This window comes from Miniopterus natalensis, chromosome 1, assembly GCF_054644295.1.
Source record: "Miniopterus natalensis isolate mMinNat1 chromosome 1, mMinNat1.hap1, whole genome shotgun sequence".
In the NCBI taxonomy this organism is placed as follows: domain Eukaryota; kingdom Metazoa; phylum Chordata; class Mammalia; order Chiroptera; family Miniopteridae; genus Miniopterus; species Miniopterus natalensis.
Genome location: NC_142081.1, coordinates 83411581 through 83432699, shown reverse-complemented (window position 1 = coordinate 83432699; position 21119 = coordinate 83411581). Strand labels below are relative to the sequence as shown.

At 39.2% G+C, this 21119-nt stretch overlaps 1 protein-coding gene across 1 annotated transcript in view; it reads right to left on the bottom strand.

Moving 5' to 3' along the window:
- The window catches only part of ITGA8 (integrin subunit alpha 8), a 171610-nt gene that overhangs the window by 31524 nt on the left and 118967 nt on the right, over positions 1–21119 (bottom strand). The window contains exons 24-25 of the mRNA XM_087823674.1: positions 10297–10402; positions 7722–7880 (exon numbers count right to left, since the gene is read on the bottom strand). Coding sequence (XP_087679800.1) covers positions 7722–7880; positions 10297–10402 — 265 coding nt within the window. The remainder of the gene's footprint in view (positions 1–7721; positions 7881–10296; positions 10403–21119) is intronic.

Sequence of the window (21119 nt, the reverse complement as noted above, 5' to 3'; positions counted from 1 at the left end):
ATGTAAACAACAGTTAAAGCCTATTTTTCAGATGAACTTTTGGAGCTTGTTTCACAATTGAGTGAGAACCCACAGGTCGTGTTTTTCCTTAATCTGAACTCAGAGGTGAGGGAGGCTGACCTCTCAGCACCCATGTTAGGCAGACATTCAGTTCCAAGTAACATTTGTTAAGTGCTATGAGAAGCTGGTGGTAACTACTAAAGTATCTCCTTCGGAACAAATATGAAAATTGCTCCTTTCTGCAATAAGGAAACAATTGTTGGTAAATATGGTTCTTCCCCCAGCTGCTACTCAGATTTTGACCCCAACAGGAGTTTCCTATTTTCATTACTCTTCACCAAACTCTGCACTCTGGTATGGGTTTAAATTTATGGAGTAAAGGAATACTGTGTAGCTGGTATGTTGCAATACATTTGGAAAACAGCTTTTGAAGAAGAGAGATGGATGAAACGAGATTAAGGGCTCTGGGAACCCAAACCCGTGCAATGGGTACTGTCTTCCTCTTGTTTGTGATTTGTTTTTGGACTTTAGTAAGCAAGAGATGGTGGGCTTCTCTCGTGTAACTCTTTGCCTAAAATTATTTAATAGAAGTAGAGACAAGCCCAGGCTTCCACGTAATTTTCTTTAAGACATAAATGTTAAGAATTTGTTGGGTAGAAAGAAACCCACATACTTTTAACATCCTGAAAAGTTCATGCAAAGCATAACTAAAAGAATCAATTCATTCCATTGGTGATTTTGAAGCTTTTCTTAGTTGTTGGGCATGTGTTTTACATTTCAAAATATACATGAAAACCTGAAAACCGTCTTAGAGAGTAGATAAGGCAAAGAGAAATTGACCCTGGAGAGAATATTCTCTTCAGTGGCTAAAAATTGGACCTACAGCTATTATTAAAAATTAAAGGGTGAATTAAATGAGGGAGGGAGAGAGAGAGGCGTGAGCCAGTTGGGAGCTGTTGTTCTAGGAAGTAATGAGCGTCCCTGCATTCCGAATTATTAAGCACTAAGTAAATGCAGGCAGTTACAAAGGAAGAAAATTCTCTTAAGGATAAGACAAAACTATGCCAATTTGCCAAGCCAAGCCACTGTCTGTGGGCTCAGCGATTTAACAAATAAAAAACTATTTGCAGGGCTATAATCTTTGACGAACAGTTTCTGCGTTTCTGCTTTCCATGTTTGTACTCTGGCTGTAATTTGGATTTCCTGTGGGAATAGTCTTGTTCAAGAGACCAGTTCCCAGTCATGACCTCCTGCTTCTCATGGCTCCAAAGACGGTTCTTTATACGACGCTGGCTTTCTGTCCTGTGGCGGTGTCAGCCTAGTCTCCGTCAGACTATTCCTGGCTCGGGATTCTCCTTCCTTGAACTTAAGCCCAGAATGTTGCACTGTGTGCTCTTAATTCAGGTTGAATGTAAGCATCTCATTTGTCTCCCTCTCCTGGGTACAGTTTTACACTCTGCAGCCCTTTCTCCTAGCACCTCACACTTGGCCATTCACTATGAAATCCTGCCAATTTAAAACATCCATAATTCTTTATGCAACTTGGGTTCCTTAATAGTGTTTACTTTTTCAACTTCATCTTATCTAGAAATCATAGCCTGTTTGAAGGACACTCCAAACCTCATGATAGATTCCATCAAAATAAGAAAATTGGTAGTTTGAGATCATTTGACTGCCTTAAGAATAGTTGAGAAATACTTTTCTCAACTCTAAAATTTGATTCCAAGCTGGATCTGGGATGAATTAGATTTAATAGATTAGTCTGAATGCTGCAGAGAGCTGAATGTTTCAAAATGTTTTAGGTGGTAGAATGTGGAGAAATTGCCACATTAAAGTCCTCTCCCTGTGACCTGGACCATGACCTGGAGGCAGAGCCTTCAGGCCATCTGCTTATGCACCTAAGTTTATAGAAGACAGAGAGACTTGATGATGTGAAACCATCCTGGAACAGGCAACCGAAGACAGGAAACTTTTCACTGGAGGCAAACAGGAAAGTAGCAGCGAATGTGCCCAAGCACTGCCACACCCTCACGCTCACTTGGGCTGGGCAGCCCACCTAGCTCTCCCTGAACCCCGCCATCTACCCCGCCACTGACCCTCATCCTCAGGCATTTGCACTGTGTCAACAAAGCGGGCTAAGTGAATCTCCATGAAGCCTGATAGGAGGCAAATATTTAAATGAAAAACTCACCAACTTCTAGTAGCATCCGATTGTGTCCTTGCTGACCACCCCCCAACACTAGCTTAGTCGCCGATGAGAGCATTTGGGCAGCAAGGGAGGTGTATATGGGTGAGATCTTTTGCCCACTGTCTCCTAAAACAGCCACAGGTTACAGAATGATCGTGGTGGTGGTTTTCAAAGGCAGGCAGTGTTTGCGCTTCAAACCTTGTGGACATTAGGGCAGTTTGCTGGGATAACCAAGCTGCGCCAGCTGCTGCTGTGAAAACTGAACCCTGTTCAGGCCTCTTGAACTTTAAGGCTTATGTGAGCAGAGTCACATTTGGAATATACATTGGGTTTATAGATGGGTTGTATTTCAGAAGGTTTTAACCTAGATGTTTGGCACTTCGCATGCATTTCTCTTTAGAAATGATGTTTTAAATGGTGGTCCAGTTTTCAGGCCAGCCCACAAACAAATCTACTTTATGCACAATGTGGCTTTGGTGCATAAAACTATGTATTTGCAATAAAAATAAAGCTGGGACAGTTGCTGCATGAATAATTTAAAAAACAGAAACAAATCATTGTGTTAAGTATGCTATATTAAATGCTGATACATTTAATTAGAGGGAAATGTGGAGATTCTGCAAAGGCTATCGGGGATTTCAAAGGTCTTTAGAGTTGGTGGCACTGGTTCCTTAGAGTGGGTGGCCTAGAAACTATTTCTGAGGAAATTTGATGTTTTCTTCTTCTTTCTTTTTTTTTTTAATCCTCACCTAAGGATATTTTTTCATTGCTTTTCAGAGAGAGTGGAAGGGAGAGAGAGAGAGAAAAAGAAACAAAAAACTTCAATGTGAGAGAGACACATCCATTGGTTGCCTTCCGCACATGCCCCAACCGTGACCAGGGATCGAGCCTGCGACCGAGGTACGTGCCCTTGGCCAGAATCGAACAACCTGGGACCCTTCAATCCGGGGGCCAATGCTTAACCGCTGAGCGAAACAAGCTAAGGCAGTTTCTTTCTTTCTTTCTTTCTTTCTTTCTTTCTTTCTTTCTTTCTTTCTTTCTTTCTTTCTTTCTTTCTTTCTTTCTTTCTTTCTCTCTCTCTCTCTCTCTCTCTCTCTCTCTCTCTCTCTCTCTCTCTTCTTTCTTTCTTCCTTCCTTCCTTTCTTTCTCTTCCTTCCTTCCTTCCTTCCTTCCTTCCTTCCTTCCTCCCTCCCTCCCTCCCTCCCTCCCTCCCTCCCTTCCTTCCTTCCTTCCTTCCTTCCTTCCTTCCTTCCTTCCTTCCTTCCTTCCTTCCTTCCTTTCCTTCCTTTTTCCTCCCTTTCCTCCCTTTCCTCCCTTTCCTCTCTTTCTCTCTTTCTTTCTCCCTTTCTCTCTTTCTTCCCTCCCTCCCTCCCTCCCTCCCTCCCTCCCTCCCTCCCTCCCTCCCTTCCTTCCTTCCTTCCTTCCTTCCTTCCTTCCTTCCTTCCTTCCTTCCTTCCTTCCTTCCTTCCTTCTCTCTCTCTCTCTCTCTCTCTTTCTTTCTTTCTTAATAATATATCTTTATTGATTTCAGAGAGAGGAAGGAAGAGGAAGAGAGAGAAAAACATCAATGATGAGAGAGTCATTGATCAGCTGCCTCCTGCACGCCCCCCACTGGGGATCGAGCCCTCAACCCGGGCATGTGCCCTGACAGGGAATCGAACCCCGATCTCCTGGATCCTAGGTCCACGTTCAACCGCTGAGCCACACCCGGCCAGTTTCTTTCTCATAAACAAAATTTCCCTAGGAATTTGTCAGAGTTGGAAAGAGGCAATGAAGAAGGCAGCTACTTTCAGTGGTCAGTGGTCAAAAATGAGAATATATACAGGAAGGAAAAGTTAACTAAAAAAATGTATGTGAACAAGAGAGAAAGGGATTTTGCTCAAAGGAAATTAACTGAATGGTTGAAGAGAAGACATGGCTGGGGACTCTGAAAACCCCCCAGAGGAAGCTTTAGAAAGTTGGGGTGGTAGTTCCCCCTCTACGGGTCCACGTTTAGGGTATTTTGGTGGCTAGTCCTGTGGGGACTGGGGCGTGCTCAGAGAGGATTCACAGAAAACGGACTGTTCATAGAGGCAGATGTTTTAAGAGGCACTCACCACTTATCACTCAACTTATAAAGAAACTGTGCAACCAAATGGTAAGAAATTTTACCTTCGTCCACTTAGTGGGTAAGATTTAATATTGGGACTTAGTTCTTGCCTATACAAATATATTTCTGCCTCCCTGTTACTTTTACTACACCTGCCCTCTCTGCACTTCTTCAAGAACCAAGTTTAAAAAATAACTTTAGGTAGTTAAAGATAAAACCATCTATGTTCTAATTTAAAAAAATGAACAGCAGCCTGGCCGGTGTGGCTCAGCGGTTGAGCATTGACCTAGGATCCAGGAAATCAAGGTTCAATTACCAGTCAGGGCACATGCCCAGGTTGTGGGCTCGATCCCCAGTACGGGGTGTGCAGGAGGCAGCTGATCAATGACTCTCTCATCATTCGTATTTCTCTCTCCCTCTCCCTTCCTCTCTCTGAAATCAATAAATATATATTTTTTAAAAACCAAACAAAAAAACACAGCAATTAGCTTTAATGTAAGAATCTGAAATTGATATTAAATTTTTAAATTTCCCAGACCTACCTTTCGAACATAACAAGTTATAATAATAATTTGTTCCTTACTAATTTCCAACTCATATTTAAGACAGAGAATAGACTTTAGCTTTGAGTTATCTAGGAAGAAATAAATTGTGAAGTAAGTTAACAGTGACTTCACCAAGAAATTATTTAATATCTTAAGAGGAAAATAGTCAAGCACTCTTAATTGTTTATAGTTACTAATATAAAATATACTGATTATCAACTTTTAAAATATAATTATTGATAAAAGCTCTTCTGGACCCTCTGAGTCATGCTTATTGAATACAGGAAGGAGAAGTTAACTAAAAAAGTTCTTAGGTACTCCTGAGAACCTGAAAGTAATAACAGTTCAAGTGTTCCATGAATTCAGAATTTTAAGGATTTAGGAATTGTAATAATTAGTTATTTTAAGGAGCTATTACTTCATATTGTAGTCAGATCTTATATTCACATTCCATGGATTGAGAAATTTATAAAAGAAACATAATTAAGTTGCTTTTTAAAAATTACTAACCTTGGACAGATTTTAAATCCAAGTCTACATGTTTTTTTTGTGGGTTTTTTTTTAAAAATATGTCTTTATTGATTTCAGAGAGAGGAAGGGAGAGGGAGAGAGAGATAGAAACATCAATGATGAGAGAGTCATTGATCGGCTGCCTTCTGCACACCACAGACCGAGGATCAAGCCCACAGCCCGGGCATGTGCCCTGACCAGGAATCGAACCTCGATCTCCTGGATTCTAGGTCAATGCTCAACCACTGAGCCACGCCCGGCCGGGTCAAGTCTACATGTTAAAGACTAAATGGGTAGCAGGGAATACAGGTGTTTAGTATATACTACCACTCAGTTTGCATGAATCTGTCAAAATTTAGGGCAAGTTATCTATTTGTACTGCTCCAGTCACTGTAAATGATTGTTAATGGCAATGAAGAAAAAATAACTCACAACCAACATGGTGCACATTAAACAAGTTACATAATATATACAAACATATATAAATAGTGTCAGATATAAACTAAACATTACACTCAAAGAGAGTTAGAAACCTCCTGCATAATCATGTGCTGTAAGAATCCATGACTGAAATAGAGTATCTGTGAACTGCAGAACAGCATATGTGAATGTTTTAATTACTTGGATGTTCTAAATTAACGTTTGAAGATGTTAATTTTATAACATAAGCTACTGTCTATGAAGACGTTGAGATGTCAATGAAAAGCAAAGAAAGAGGAAATGGAAAATAAAATTCCAGGGAGGAAGTATTTTAAATAATTCTGTGGAGTACAAGTAGTCTTCTATATTATTTCCCTCCCCATAAAGAGAGATGCTTAATGCCCCATAAGTCTTTTAATACTGAACCCCCTTTTAGTCTTCCTCTCTTTGAATGGAAGGCATGTTGGGCTGAAAAAAGAAGCCTTTCATAACAGGCCATGTCCCAGTGCCCCTGACGAGAGTACAGGGAGACCTGCGACCCAGATGGCTGAGTGTTCATGAGCCTGCCATCTGCACCGCTTCTCATAGAGACACTGTGTCCCTGCAGCCACTAGAGAATGGCCATCCTTAAATGAAGTTCTCTTGTGAGGACAACAACTGATTAACAAGTGTTTTTTTCTTTTTCCCTTCATTCAAATGAGACATTTTCAAGGGTTTATGCTAATTAATTTCTTTCCTTTCCAGAAGGAATCTAAAGCCAAATTTGGATCTTAATCTGGATGGGACCAGCTCCGTGGATGCTTGAGCTCCGTGGATGCGTGAGCTCTGTGGATGCGTGAGCTCCATGGATGCTTGAGCTCCATGGATGCGTGAGCTCCGTGGATGTGTGAGCTCCGTGGATGCGTGAGCTCTGTGGATGCGTGAGCTCCGTGGATGCGTGAGCTCCGTGGATGCGTGAGCTCCGTGGATGCGTGAGCTCCGTGGATGCGTGAGCTCTGTGGATGCGTGAACTCTGTGGATGCTTGGCTGAACTGTGACCAGCAAACCAGCCCAGTTGCTGTCAGGTGGTGTTTTCAGAGAGGCAGTCTCAGGCCCCCCCTGCACCCTAGACTTCCAGGTGATTCGGATATGCTTAACAGTTTGAGGAGCACTGCTCTGGGCTCCTTTTTATTTTATTTAGTTAGTTAGTTAATTAGTTAATCCTCATCTGATGATATTTTTTCCACTGATTTTTAGAGAGAGTGGAAGGGAGGAGGGAGAGAGAGTGAGAGAGAGAAACATCAACCTGAGAGAGACACATCGATTGGTTGCCTCCCGAATGTGCCCCAACCAGGACCAGGAATCAAACCTGCAACCCAGCTGTGTGCCCTTGACTGGGAATCGCGCCCACGAGCCCCCAGTGCGCGGGCCAACCACCAAAGGCCCACGGGCCAGGGCCGCTCTGAGCTTCTTTATAAGCTTCGCTAAAGGATAGGGTCCTGAGGATTCCAGTCTGGGGGTTCTCAGGACACAGAGATGGCCTTTGGCAAATTATCTCATTTCAACACTCGCTATTGGCAGCAGCTGGAAAAGCCGTTTTGGCAAAGATCCTCGTGTCTTTTGGCAATATACCAAAAAGACTTTAAAAATAGCATTTTGTACAATTCTCCAAAACATGACATGTCTATTTATGATTTTGGTTTGGTTGTGTTGCTCCTCAAACGATATATTAAAAGTACATATTGAAATAGGCTAAGTAAATAACAGGTCACCATGAACAATAAACTAAGAGATATTCAAGTTTTCTAGAAGTGATATTTTAAGTTATGCCTGGCATTTTAACTACAAAACGAAAAGGCCTGATCAATTTTCATGGAAATAACTTATCATCACTTCACTTTTTTCTTTTTTTTTTTTTAATAAGCCACTGCTTTAGTTTTTTCCTTACCATAAAAAGTAAACAAAGCTGCAGGTTAGACCAGGCTCCTACCTTTATATCCTGTGGGTTGATATCTGGGTTTGTTTGACATCGTAGAGGTCCCAGAGTTTGAATGTGAAAAATATAAAGAAGAAATTCATCCCGGGCAGAAAATGGCCAGCCCACCTCCAGAAGGGTGTCACTGATGGTACTTGGTCCAATATTGTGCAGCTACAAGCAAGGAACACATCATGTTATGATGCAACACAGGCAGAAAGGTGAGATCCAACTCCACACACTCTGGACCCATTCTAGAAAGCATGACTTTCGGTTTTACATCATCTGGCCTATGACCCAAAATAGGAAATAGAGCCTCTAAAAGCAAGAGGAGCTCTGGAAGTAAGATGTGCTGGTGCTTAGAGAAGATTCTTCCATCTGTGAGGCTCTCAGAGCAGATGTCCTCTGCAAAGACCACATTAACCATGTCTGATCACTGTGATGCTTACCTTAAATTTATATTAATTTAATAGCAGTGCTAAAAATGCAATTTGAATTATATGCTTTCAAAACCCAGTTATTCTTTCTTTACATTGAAATCGCCTCTTTCCTGACTACTGACTTGTCAATTGCAACCATATGTGATGCACTCTCTTTCACCCTCTGGAAACATGGCTATCCATCAAATGCCAAAGAGCAGGCTCACCACAGTTCACTTCAAGTGCGCATTTCAAAGCTGAGCTCCTTCTGTTTTAATCTGCAAATCTCAAGGAGAGAAAGGCCACATCTCATAAAGGGATGAACATTTTAAACAAGAATCCTGTACTCACAGGACACAAAACAGCTTACGAAAACACTCAAGTAAATTTAAATTTATTGTGGTCTTAAAAATTCAAAGTTAGCAGGGACTTTTGTTTTTTGTTTTCACAGTTCTGACAATTGTCATGGTCAATAAAATAATTTATAATTGGTTTTCCTCATTAGGTGGCCCATTTAATTCACGTTATCAAAACACATGGCATCCATTGATAGCAGTATATTTCAAGACATGTAAGAGGCATTCAATTATTGCTTTTGGCACTACTGATTATTACCCTAAGATTTTATGATCCATTTATGCTAAGATTAGAAGCAGGCCTGCCCTGAGGATGACTGAATTTGAATATATTTTCAAACTTTAAAGTTTCACCATTCTTAAGCAGAAACTAGTGCACAGACGGTTTAATAAATTATTTGACAGCTCCGCCTCCCCCCCCCTCAGTGAAGTTCTTAATTCAAGTGGCCTTGGGGACTGTGTTATCCTTTTGCTATCGAGAGAGTTTAGGGCAAAGCTTTGATCCAGCTCTGGACAAGGCTTCTGATTCTGAACAGCAGGCTGCACAGATGACAGAGGTGTGTGTGTCGACACTGCACAGGAGTGGCTGCATCTTCCCCATCTATGTAAACAGCTCATCAGTTTTGAAATGGCTTTATTGTTAACTGTAGAGCATGGAGTTTGAGATGAAAGTCATGGTCAGAATTATTAGGTCAGCGGCATGGGTTACATAGGAAAGGGACAGAGGCATTAGTCCAAAAGGAACCTCAAAAGGAAAATGGCTTCAAATATCATTTTTACCAAAATTCTATTTCTGGTCCCTTGAAAATGAGCAGGAATAACTACTCTCCACTGAAAGCATTAACTTTATTTTAAAAAATTAAAAAAGAACAACTATTAAGCTCATCATTTACTATATCTTGATTTCTAACTGTAAAAAACTTAAGTGTTTCAGATGATGCATCAACCAAGCTTTTCCCTATTCACTATTTGACCTTTGCAGTGAGAAAAGATGCCAAGTGTTTACTCATGAGCCATTGGCTTGCGTCTGGAAAATATTTTACTAATTAACCGACTACTTCCATGAATAGTAAAATTATTATTTACTATCCATGAATAGTAAAATTATTCTTATCTACCATCCACCCATCATATATATTATATATGCATTTTTTGGTATAATAGTGGGTAATCCATAACATTTCCTCTGTCTGGTACCTTCTGGTTGGTGACCTTCAGTTTAAAAGGTGCACAGGTGCCCGGCCGGGCGTGGCTCAGCGCTTATGCATCGACCTGGGATCCAGGCGATCGGGGTTCGATTCCCGGTCAGGGCACATGCCCAGGTTGTGGGCTAGGCAGCGGATCAATGACTCTCTCATCATTGATGTTTCTATCTCTCTCTCCCTCTCCTTTCCTCTCTGAGATCAATAAAGATATATTTAAAAAAATAAAAAGTGCATAGGTTTTAAGGATATCTGAAAATGTTAAGAATAAGTGAAATAAAGTCTAGGGAGCTAATCATTTTTATGCTTAGGTTTTCCAAACATTAAAAATAGAGGAAATAAAAAACATTTAAAAAAGAAGTATAGTAACAAGATAAAGTGTTTCTCTTCATATAATGGCTCTCATCACGAAAAGGCAAGTAACCATATAGTGGTTACTTAACAGGACACCCCTCCACCACCCACTGCAATATGCTCGCAGAAAAGTACACATCTAGGCAGTACATGAAGCTCAGATACTTGTATTGGTGTCTTTCAAAAAGCCATGAAGTGTTTATTAGACAAGAGCATATGAATAACCCCCTAACACAGTTTCAACAGAGACAACAGCTACCTCATAAATATGTTCCACCAGCGGTCCAACGCCCTCCTCTCTGCGGGGCTCCTCTTCTGGCTCCCAGTTGTGAATGGGCAGAACAATCTGCGGAGGGTGGGAGACTCTGAAACACGGAACGTTCCATTAACCGCTGCTCACGGCACAGGTAAAGAGTGCTTCCTAGTGCACAGCACAACAGTACCAGGAAAAGTGGCTCGCAATTTATTTGAATAGATACTGCCTATAAGGAAAACAGTATTGAAAGTGATGCTCAGCAAGATAACTATAGGAATAGTGAAGGGTCTGAAACATCCACCATCGGCTCCTAATTACCAGTCCCTAGGTAGCAGATTGGTTATTTTACAGCATCTCATCTCTTGGCCACCAGGGGGCAAAGCAGAGAGCATTCCTGAGTTGAGACGGATAATTTTTGCATATACACATATAAATATGTACATTTATATATATTAGATCCTGTGTAAGAGCAAGTGTGTGTGTGTGTGCGTGCATGCGTGAGTGTATATGGGATATATAATTCCTACTTTAAGCCATATCAAGAAACAGGACCTTTTTTTTTTGTTTTTTGGGAATAAAAATTTAGAATTCTGTGTGGTATGTTAAGTGTCCAGTTGTGAACATTTAACTAGTTTCTAGTTAAATACTTCATAGTAGAAAAATAACCGCTTGTATATTCCTCTTTCTTAGATTTCTTAGACTTTCCATTAATTCAGCCACACCTCTCAAAACGCCAGGCCTGGAGCCAAAACAAAATAAAGTCTGTTCATGTTCTAGAGTTGTTTCATAGATAACTCAAGGGTGAAAGAGAGAGTTAAATGGCGTAATCGTGTAAGTAGGATATTAACTTGAAAACTAAGTATTTTTGCCTGCATCTTACACCTAGAGAGTGAGTACTGGGCAAATGAAATACAGTACATGCCATTATTCTATATTAAAAGCTGATTATAAACTAAATTATTATTTTTACACAATCTCAAAAAAGATAATTTTCAAAAACCCAGCAATGCTTTCTAGTAATTTTCTGCTAAAGATATCTCTAAAGAAATTTCTAGACTTTCAGCTAAAAGTAACTTCAACATCATCTCTTTTGACAATCAGATGTCTTAAATGCCCTTTTAAGGGTATCCTGCAATTAACACAGCCTCCAGCAACTTGGAAAGTTGTCTTTTTTCCTCCCTCTGATAACCCCCTTCTAAAGCAAAAAGTACACTTTATTGGGTTAAATTCTGGTAAATAATGTCTGTGTGTCTCTATTTCCTCATCTGGAAAATTATGATAAACTTTTTGGATTGTACAACACGAACAACTGGAAAACATCTCAAATGCTTTTGGTCGAAGTTAATTTAGCTGCACTGTCATCCAGGTGTGGATAGGAGAAGTACATTTTTAAAACTGAAGACCACAGAAATGTACTAAATCGTAAAGTCCTGCATTCATCCTTAATGTGCAACTATTAAATAAAAAGTGCAGGGCACAGCCTGGCTGGGTGGTTCCTTCAATATTCTCTACCCTTAGAGCAGTCTGTTGTTACGTCACACGTCCCTTACCTACTTAATTTGATTAAACCCTGTCTAACTAAAACATAGGGAACTTGGTAAAGAAAAGAGTCTAGAACATGACAGGTTTCTTTCATCAGAGGGAAGTCCAGAGAAACTGGACTTACATTCCCACATGGTCTTGATGGCCTCACCACTCAAAGCTTTACTTTGCTTTTAGCTTCTTAGCTTGGCAACAATAGGGAGTTGATTCCACATGCTTACATCCATTGTGAGGTTCTAAGAAAACTTTTGTTGTTGTTCTTATGATCATCAACCCTAAAAGACTAGTCACAAAGTTAGATCTGGGGCTGGTATTATGGAGACACTGTGCTCAAAATCCCTCATTTTACAAATGAAATGAAAACTGATGTCCAGAGAAGTAGGGGGTTAGTTACAGGTGAAGACTAGAGCTCAGGCTTACTCAGTACCATCCACTCTATTTCCAATATACAGTGCACCACAGGGGCCACTAAGCTCAGCGGTATTAGTAAACACAACTTAAAAAGAAACTTCCCAGCCCATTTCTGCAACAAAATCAAATAAAAATCTATAAAGAAACCCATCACAGGGCATGGCCAAATCATTCAAAAAATATGACTCACAAAATTCACTTATCTACCCTCTGAAGACCTTTCCAAATCTGGGGAAACCATGGCAAAGAATGGCTCTATAAAGATCCCAACTAAATAAGTGAAGTATTGGTCACTGTTTTCAAAGTTATACTTTGTTTTAGAAGGAAAGGAGAAAGAATCATTAGCCTAAGACAAACAGCCAGTGTAGCAATCCAACAGCCCTCACAGAATAGCCCTCACAGTCTAAGGTGAAGGATAGGGCGTTACTCCACAAGACCCCCAAGCAATAAGGTTAGGGTGCTCAGTGCTGACACTGGGCATGAGGAAGAGCTCTGAGGGAAGGCAGTGAATTAGGTTTTTGATAAGTTAAAGTCTATATGCTATCAGGAAGTTCAAATTTGATGATGTAGTAGTATGGCCCGAACCCTATTTTCATAACCCTGTTTTCAAGCCCTATTAGTCCAAAATAGCAGAAACTACCATTGATGGACTAATGATGGCTCTGCTTGCTGTAGACAGTATCTGTGCAGAAAATGGTTCTTCATGATTGCAGGCTCTCCTAATACGAAACCCATTCAATCCTGATTATTTTATAAAAAGTAAAATTTTATTATTCTTTGAGATTTCAAAACATGTGGTGCTGCTTCTTGTGAGCAAGTTTACTTCGGACATATCTATGCTGAATGAATCCTTTGAACCAACAGGTGACATGTACGTGTTGCTTAAAGACAGTGTTGACATTACCTAGCTTTGAAACAAATGAAACAATTCTCAGTATTTTTTTCCCATTCAAAGAAATAAATCCATTTGAGTTTATTTTTTAAATTACAAAAACAATGGTAAATTTTTGAAAAGAACTGTTAGAGATAGTGCATGATAACAATCACTGGAATAAAGATCATTGGTTGAAAAGAAAATTAGATTTTTCCAAAGACTGAACATAGAAGATTTTCAACACAGTAGCTATTTGTTAAGAATTAAACACTGGAACTGTTTTGCTGAGTATTTGGAGGAAAGATTTTCATTTTGTAAAATGACTAAAAAGAACTTTAACACTACCTTAGAAAAAAATATGTGGTCAACTGTTGAACATCAATCTAGCAATTAAAATAATTGCACCATAAGAAACCCAATTGTTAGAGGGAAAATCCAGCACAAAATGCTTATGCAAGAAAAGAAGGCAAGTCTCCGATCAATGATCTAATTTCTGCATAGAAGAAAGAGAGAGAGAGAGAAAAAGAAAATCCAACCCAAAGTGAGCAGAAGGGAGGAAATAATAACAATAAAAGCAGAAACCAATGGAATAGAAAACAAAAACAAAAGCAAAATAATAATAATAATAATAATAATATTTTTTAAAGGAATGAAAATCAATGAACAAAAAAATGATACTTTGGAAAGATCACTCAACTCTAGCTAGACTAATGGGGGTGGGGAGGAAGGTAGAAGATATAAATCGCTGCTCTGGCCGGTGTGGCTCAGTGGAGCGTTGGCACATGCACTGAAGGATCACAGGTTCAACTCTAGGTCAAGGGCATGTGCCTGGGTTGTGGGCTCGCCCCCCACCCTGGTAGGGGCACTTGAAGGACACAACCAGTTGATGTGGCCCTCTCACATGGATGTTTTTCTCTCTCTCTCTCCCTCTCTCTTCTTCCTTCCCTCCTTTCCTCCCACTCTCTGAAAAACCAATGGAAAAAATATTTTCAAGTGAGGATTAATGAATAAAAAGAAAAAAGATACAAATTGCCAATATTGGGAATGATGAGCAGACATAATTTGAAGTTCTACAGACAGTAAAAGGAAAATGAGAGAATATTATGAACAACTTCATGACAAAACATGTAACAACTTAGATGAAATAGACAAATTCATCGAAAGACTAACAAAACTCACTCAAGTAGAAACAGAGAATATAAATAGCTTTAAGTCCAAGAATGAAAGTGAATTGTTAAAACCCTTCCTACAGAAACTAAAAGCCAAAAACAAACAAAAACAACCCCAAAATACTCCAGTCTCAGATGGCTTCACTGGTGAATTTTATCAAATATTTAAGAAAGAAATAATACCAATTCTACAAAGACTCTTTTAAAAAATAGAACAGATGGAGAAATAATTCCAACTTATTTTATATAAAGCTGGCATCTCCCTGATACCCAAATCAGAAAAAGATATTGTAAGAAAAGTAAACTACAGATCTGTATTTCTCATGAACATATATGCCAAACTCACTAACAAAATTTTAAGTTGAGTCCCACAATATATAAAGAGAATACTCATCATGACTAAGTGTGCTTCTTCCCAGAAAGTTTGGTTTAAAATTCACCACACACACACACACACACACACACACACACACACACACACACACACACAGTGTAAAATATGATGTCAGAAACATAAATGTGGGGGAGTTAGTCAAAACTGTAGTATTTTTAGAATGTGTTTGAGCTTAAGTGACTATCAACTTATAATGGATGGCTACAAGCTTTGCTTGTATATGAATCCCATAGTAACAAGAAACCAAAAACCTATAATGGATACACAAAAAATAAAGAGATATGAATCCAAACATATCACTAAAGAAAGTCATCAATGCACAGAAGAGAGCAAGAGAAGAAAGGAACAGACAAGAACTACAAAAAACAACCAGAAAACAATGAATAAAATGGCAATAAGTACATATCTATCAACAATTACTTTAAATGTAAATGGACTAAATGAACCAATCAAAAGAATAGGGCGGCTGAATCAATAAAGTAGAAAAAAAGACCCGAGGTTATGCAGCCTACAAGAGACTCTCTTCAGACAGAAATACACACACAATCTGAAGGTGAAGGGATGGAAAAAGATATTTCATGCAAATGGAAACAAAGAAGAAGCTGGGTTAGCAATACTTGTATCAGACAAAATAGACTTTAAAACAAAGGCTATAACAAGAGACAAAGAAGGACATCACATAAGGGTTCAATCCAATAAGAGGATACAACTCTTGTAAACATCTACACACCCAGCATAGGAGCACCGAAGTACTTAAAGCAAACATTAAGGGAGAGATTGACAGTTGTACAATAATAGTGGGGAACTTTTTTTTAATCCTCACCTGAGGATATTCTTCCCATTGCTTTTTCAGACAGAGTGGGAGAGAGGGAAGAAGAGGGAGAGAGAGAGAAGACAGAGAGAAGCATGTTGCCTCCTTCACGAGCTGGGGAGTGACCCTGCAGCCCAGCTGCGTGCCCTTGACTGGGAATCGAACCCTTCAGTGCGAGGGCTGATGCTCTAACCACTGAGTAACACTGGCCGGGACAACAGTAGGGAACTTTAACACTCCACTTAAATCAATGGGTAGAGCACTCAGACCAAAAATCAAGGAAACTTTGGCTTTAACTGACACATTAGACCAGATGGATTTAATAGATATTTACAGAATGTTCTACTCAAAACAGCAGAATACACATTCTTTTCAAGTGCACATGGAACATTTTCCAGGATAGACCACATGTTAGGACACAAAACAAGTCTCAATAAATTTAGAAGACCGAAATCATATCAAGCATATTTTCTGACCACAGTGATATTAACCTAGAAAGTTAAAAATAGAACTATCATGACCCAGCAATTCTACATCTGGATATTTATCTGAAGAAAACAAAAACACTAATTTGAAAAGATATATGTAGCCTTATGTTCACTGCAGCATTATTTACAACATCCAAAATGTGGAAGCAACCGAGGTGAATACTGATAAATGAATATATAAAGATATTTTACATAAAATGGAATACTACTCAGCAATAAAAATGAATGAAATCTTGCCATTTGTGACAACATGAATGGACTTACAGGCTATTATGCTAAATGAAATAAGCGAAACAGAGAAAGACAGCTACTGTATGATTTCACTTATATGTGGAATCTAAGAAACAAAACAAACAAACAAAACAGAAACAAACTCATAGATACACAGAACAAGCTGATGGTCCCCAGATGGAAAAGGTTGGAGGGATGGGAGAAAAAGGTGAAAGGGATTAAGAAGTACAAATTTCCAGTTATAAAAATAGTTATGGGGAACTAAAGTACAGCACTGGGAATATAGTCAAATATTGTAATAACTATGTATGGTGCCAGATGGATAGTAGGCTTATTGGGGTGATTACTTCATAAGTTATATAACTGTTTAATCACTATGCTGTACACTTGAAACTAATGTAATATTGTATATCAACTATAACTGAAAAATAAATTTAAAGAAATAATCTAAATTTTTAAATTCAGAACACAAAATTAATAAAGTCAGCATTTTAATGAACAACAAAAAAAGGGAAACCATTTAATCATCATCTTAGACAAAGAAAACACATTTGACAAAAATGAATGCACACTCATGTTGGAAATTCTCAATAAAACTAAGGAAAAAAGGGAACATCCTCAGATTGAGAAAGGCATCTACAAAAACCCTGCAGCTAACATCAGACTTAATGCTAACAAAGGCAGGATCTAAGAACAAGGGAAGGATGTGTCCTTTCACCATATTGATTCAATCTTGTCCTGGCAGTCCTACTCTGCTCATAAGAGAAGAAAAAGAAATAAAAGGCATAACTGTATAGTAAACAATTTAACCTTGCCCCAAAAGAAGTCTGGCCTTTCACTCAGCATCAGAGGGGGAACCTCTAAACTCTCAACTTTTTATGCTGGAGAGGAAGGAGTATCTTTGTTTGCTTGTGGGGTTGGGTCACAATATATGATTAGGGTGGGGGTTGCCCACACCAAAAAGACCAACAATGTGATTTACGATGGGAGATTTGGTCGAATCATAGCAGTCAACCTCGAGACTGAGATCAATTAAGTGGTCATTTAATCAACCATTCCTATGTAATGGAGCCCCTGGAAAACTGAATACTGAGTCTCCAGTGAGCTTTCCTGATTGACCATACGCCAAGCATATTGTTACACATCAATACCAAGAAAGTAGCACATCTCTGTAGCAGAAAACAAGGGGAGCCTTGTGTTTGGTACTTCCTGGACTCCAATTTATGCACTTCCGCCCTCGACTGATTTTAATCTCTATCTTTTCCCTGTAATAAATCGTGTCATGGGTATAAAGCTTTCAATGAGTTCTGTGAGTCCTTCTGAGTGAATTATTGAACCTGAGGGTAGATTTGGGTTGGTGTCAGAAGTGAAGGTGAGCTCCTGGGGGAACTGTTCCCTCTAACTTTGTCGTTGGCTAAACTTTTCCACATACAGATTAGAAAGGGAGAAATAAAGTTGTTTTTACTCACAGATAACATGATAATTTTGTAGGAAATCCTAGGAGATAAACAAACAAGAAGCTACTAGAATTTGTGAGTTTACCAAGATCTCAAGATACACTACTGCATTTCAAGACTTATTAGACTCGTGGCTCAATGGAACAGAATAGGAGGTCCAGAAACAGACCCACACAGATGGACAACTAATTTTCAACAAAGGTGTCAAGTAATTCAATAGGGAAAGAATGGTTTTTTCAACAAATAGGCCAGCAACCACTGGACAGTCACATGCAAAAATGAACCTTGTCCCTTACCTCACACCAGATATAAAAATTAACTTAAAATTACTCATAGGCCAACGTATAAAACTATAAAACTTATAGAAGAAAACACAGGAGACAATCTTGTGATTTGGATAAGGTAAAGATTTTTTTAGACAGGACAAAAAGAACACATAAAGACTATAAAATATTTAAGAGTTGGATTTCAACAAAATTGAAAACTGCTCTTTGAACATCAATGATAAGAAAATAAGAAACCAAACAGTAAACTAGGAGAAAATCTTTGGAGGAGATTTATATGATAAATGATTTTGTATTTAGAATATATAAGGAACTTTTACAACTTGAAAATACGACAGACAACCCAATAATATGTGGGCAAAAATTTAAAGAGACATTTAACCAAAAAAGAGATACTGATGGCAAATAGGCAGTGAAAAGATGCTCAATATCACTGATCATTAGAAAATGCTAATTAAAATTTCATTGAGCTATTTGTACACATTTACTAGAATGGCTAAAAACAAAGACAAAAAGAAATAAACTTCAAGCACATGCTGTCAAGGATGCAGCATGACTGGAACTCTCATATTTTGCTGGTGGGAATACAAAGTGGAAATGGTGCAAATACTTGGGAAAACAGTTCGCCCGTTTGTTGTAAAGTTAAACATACACTTGCCATTCAACTCAGCAGCTCCGTTTGTAAAAACAAATGTCCCAACAAAGACCTGTATGTGATTTCTACAGCGGGTGTATTATTAATAGCCCCAAATTAGAAATACAGTGGTATCTCGGTTTTTAAATATCTCCATTGACGAACATTTCAGTTTATAAACCCCATAAACCCAGAAGTAAATGCTTCGGTTTTTGAACAGGCCTCGGAAGTCAAACTTGCCCCACGGCTTCCTCAGAGGGCAAGATCCTGAGGCCCAGCTGTCGGCTGTTGATCCCTCGGTTTTCTAATGTTTCAGAACTCGAACGGTCTCACGGAACAGATCACATTCGAAAACCGAGGCACTACTGTACCCCAAATATTCACCAACTTGTGAATGGTTATACAATTCACAGGACATCCATGCAGTGGAATACTTTATAATAAAAAGAAACAAATGACTGACACATGTAAGAACACAGATGTTTTTCAAATGTATTATGCTAAGTCAAAGAAGCCAGACTCAAAAGGCTACATTGTGTATTTACGTGATTTTTTGGAAAAGACAAAACTATAGTCACAGCAAATAGATGAAGGTTGCCAGGGCTTATAGTTGGTGGGAGGGCTGACTACAAAAGTATATGAAGGAACTATTTGGGGTGATGGAACTGTTTTATATTGAATGTTCTCAGAGTATCATAACTCTTCAAATCGGACACCTAAAATGGGTGAGTTTTACTTTATATAATTTATGCTGCAATAAATCTGACTTAAAAAAACAACCCAACCCCATAGGCTGTGAAAAGATATTTGCAATATGTGTAACTGATAAATAATTAGTGTCTAAACTCTAGAATATAAAAGGATCTACCAGGAAAAAGTTAAGCCTCTTAGTACATATATATGCAAAAAAGTGAACAGAAATGTCCCCAAATAGGAAGAATAGTAAAAACACAAACAAACATAAAAAAGCTGCTAAGTCTTTCTTAGAAACCTGGGAACTGCAGATGAGACCTTCAGTCAAATACTATTTCTTATCCATAAGATTGACCCAAAATTTAAAACGGGACCATTTTGAGAGTTAGTTAATAATGTGGAGCAATGGGCGCCCTGGCTGGGTGGCTCAGTTGGTTGGAGCGCCGTGCTGTCCACCAGAGGCTGTGGGTCCCATTCCCGCTCAGGGCACATTCCCAGGTTGCAGGTTCGATCCCCAGTCGTACAGGAGGCAGCTGATCAGTATCCCTCCCTCACGTCAATGTTTCTCTCTTTCTCTCTCTCTCCCTTCTCTCTCTCTCTAAAAATTAATAAACATATCCTCAGGTAAGGATGATGATGATGATAATAATAATGTGGAGCAATGGAAACATTTATCCATTTCTTGTAGATTTGTTGATCCTGAAATTCCACATCTGAGCACATGCCTTTCCGGTAGTCAGGAGACATATACAAGAAAGTTTGTAAAAAATAAAGAAATAAAGAAAAACCCCAAATAGTCATCAGGAGTAGAATGGGTAAATAAGTTATGGTATAGTTTTACAATGTTACACTCTTCTGCAATCACAATGAATGAACTATAGGCACATGGACTAAAGAGGGTGAATGTCAAAAACGTTCATTTGAATGAGAAAAACAACAACACAGAAGCAGACATAAAATGGGATTTTGTGTAGATAAGGTCAAAAAACCTATCTCATAGGTTGCATAGCTGATCATTTATAAACATGCACCTGGAGACAGGCTGCCTGTGTTTATATTCCAGCCCTACTTCCTAGCTGCGTAGCCTTGAACTCTGTGCCCAAAGACACACTCGCCCAGCAAAGACACTAGTCCGTATCAAGATGTCCTAAAGTGTCAATGAGTGCTGGCAGTATTGCTATTCTCTAATCCACTAGGTGGAGCCTCAGGGGGGCCAGGCTGGCGGGCACACCCCCTTCCCTGGGAGCAGCAGGGCCGCAGCCAGGAAATGGGCCGGGACAGTGGCCCAGCCAGGAATCTATAGCTGCCGTTACAGAGGCCTGTGAACCACTCGGACCTACGGGAAAGCAAAAGGAAACTGGGATTGCTGGGGCCCCAGTGACAATTCAGCCCAAAGCCAGTTGGCGTTTTTAGCCAAGTCCTTGACTGTTGTGAAGAAATAAGAATCAAAATAAAATTAATGAAGTCCACCCTTGTGCAAGATAAGAACTACGTGCAGTCCATTTCCGATTTCTTTTTCCCCCAGGCATGAATTTCCTAGATGGTAGTTATTCCAAGCTTTTTAAGTGACCACTTTCCTCCTGTCTCTCGATTGATTGCTCATTGGCACCTTCTTCAAAGAATAGGACAGAATCAAAAAGCTATAAAATGTAGATCCCATCAACCCTCACATCTCAGACTGAGCCATTTCTTAAACTCAAGATGTGGTGCGGTGAGGTTGAAATTTCATTATGCCAAAATAATTATTGGAGAAGTGAGACTTTCAGGCAGTCACACGGTCGTCCATTTTATCTGTCTTCTTATCACTAGCTTTTATAGTTTGATTACTGAACTGTCAG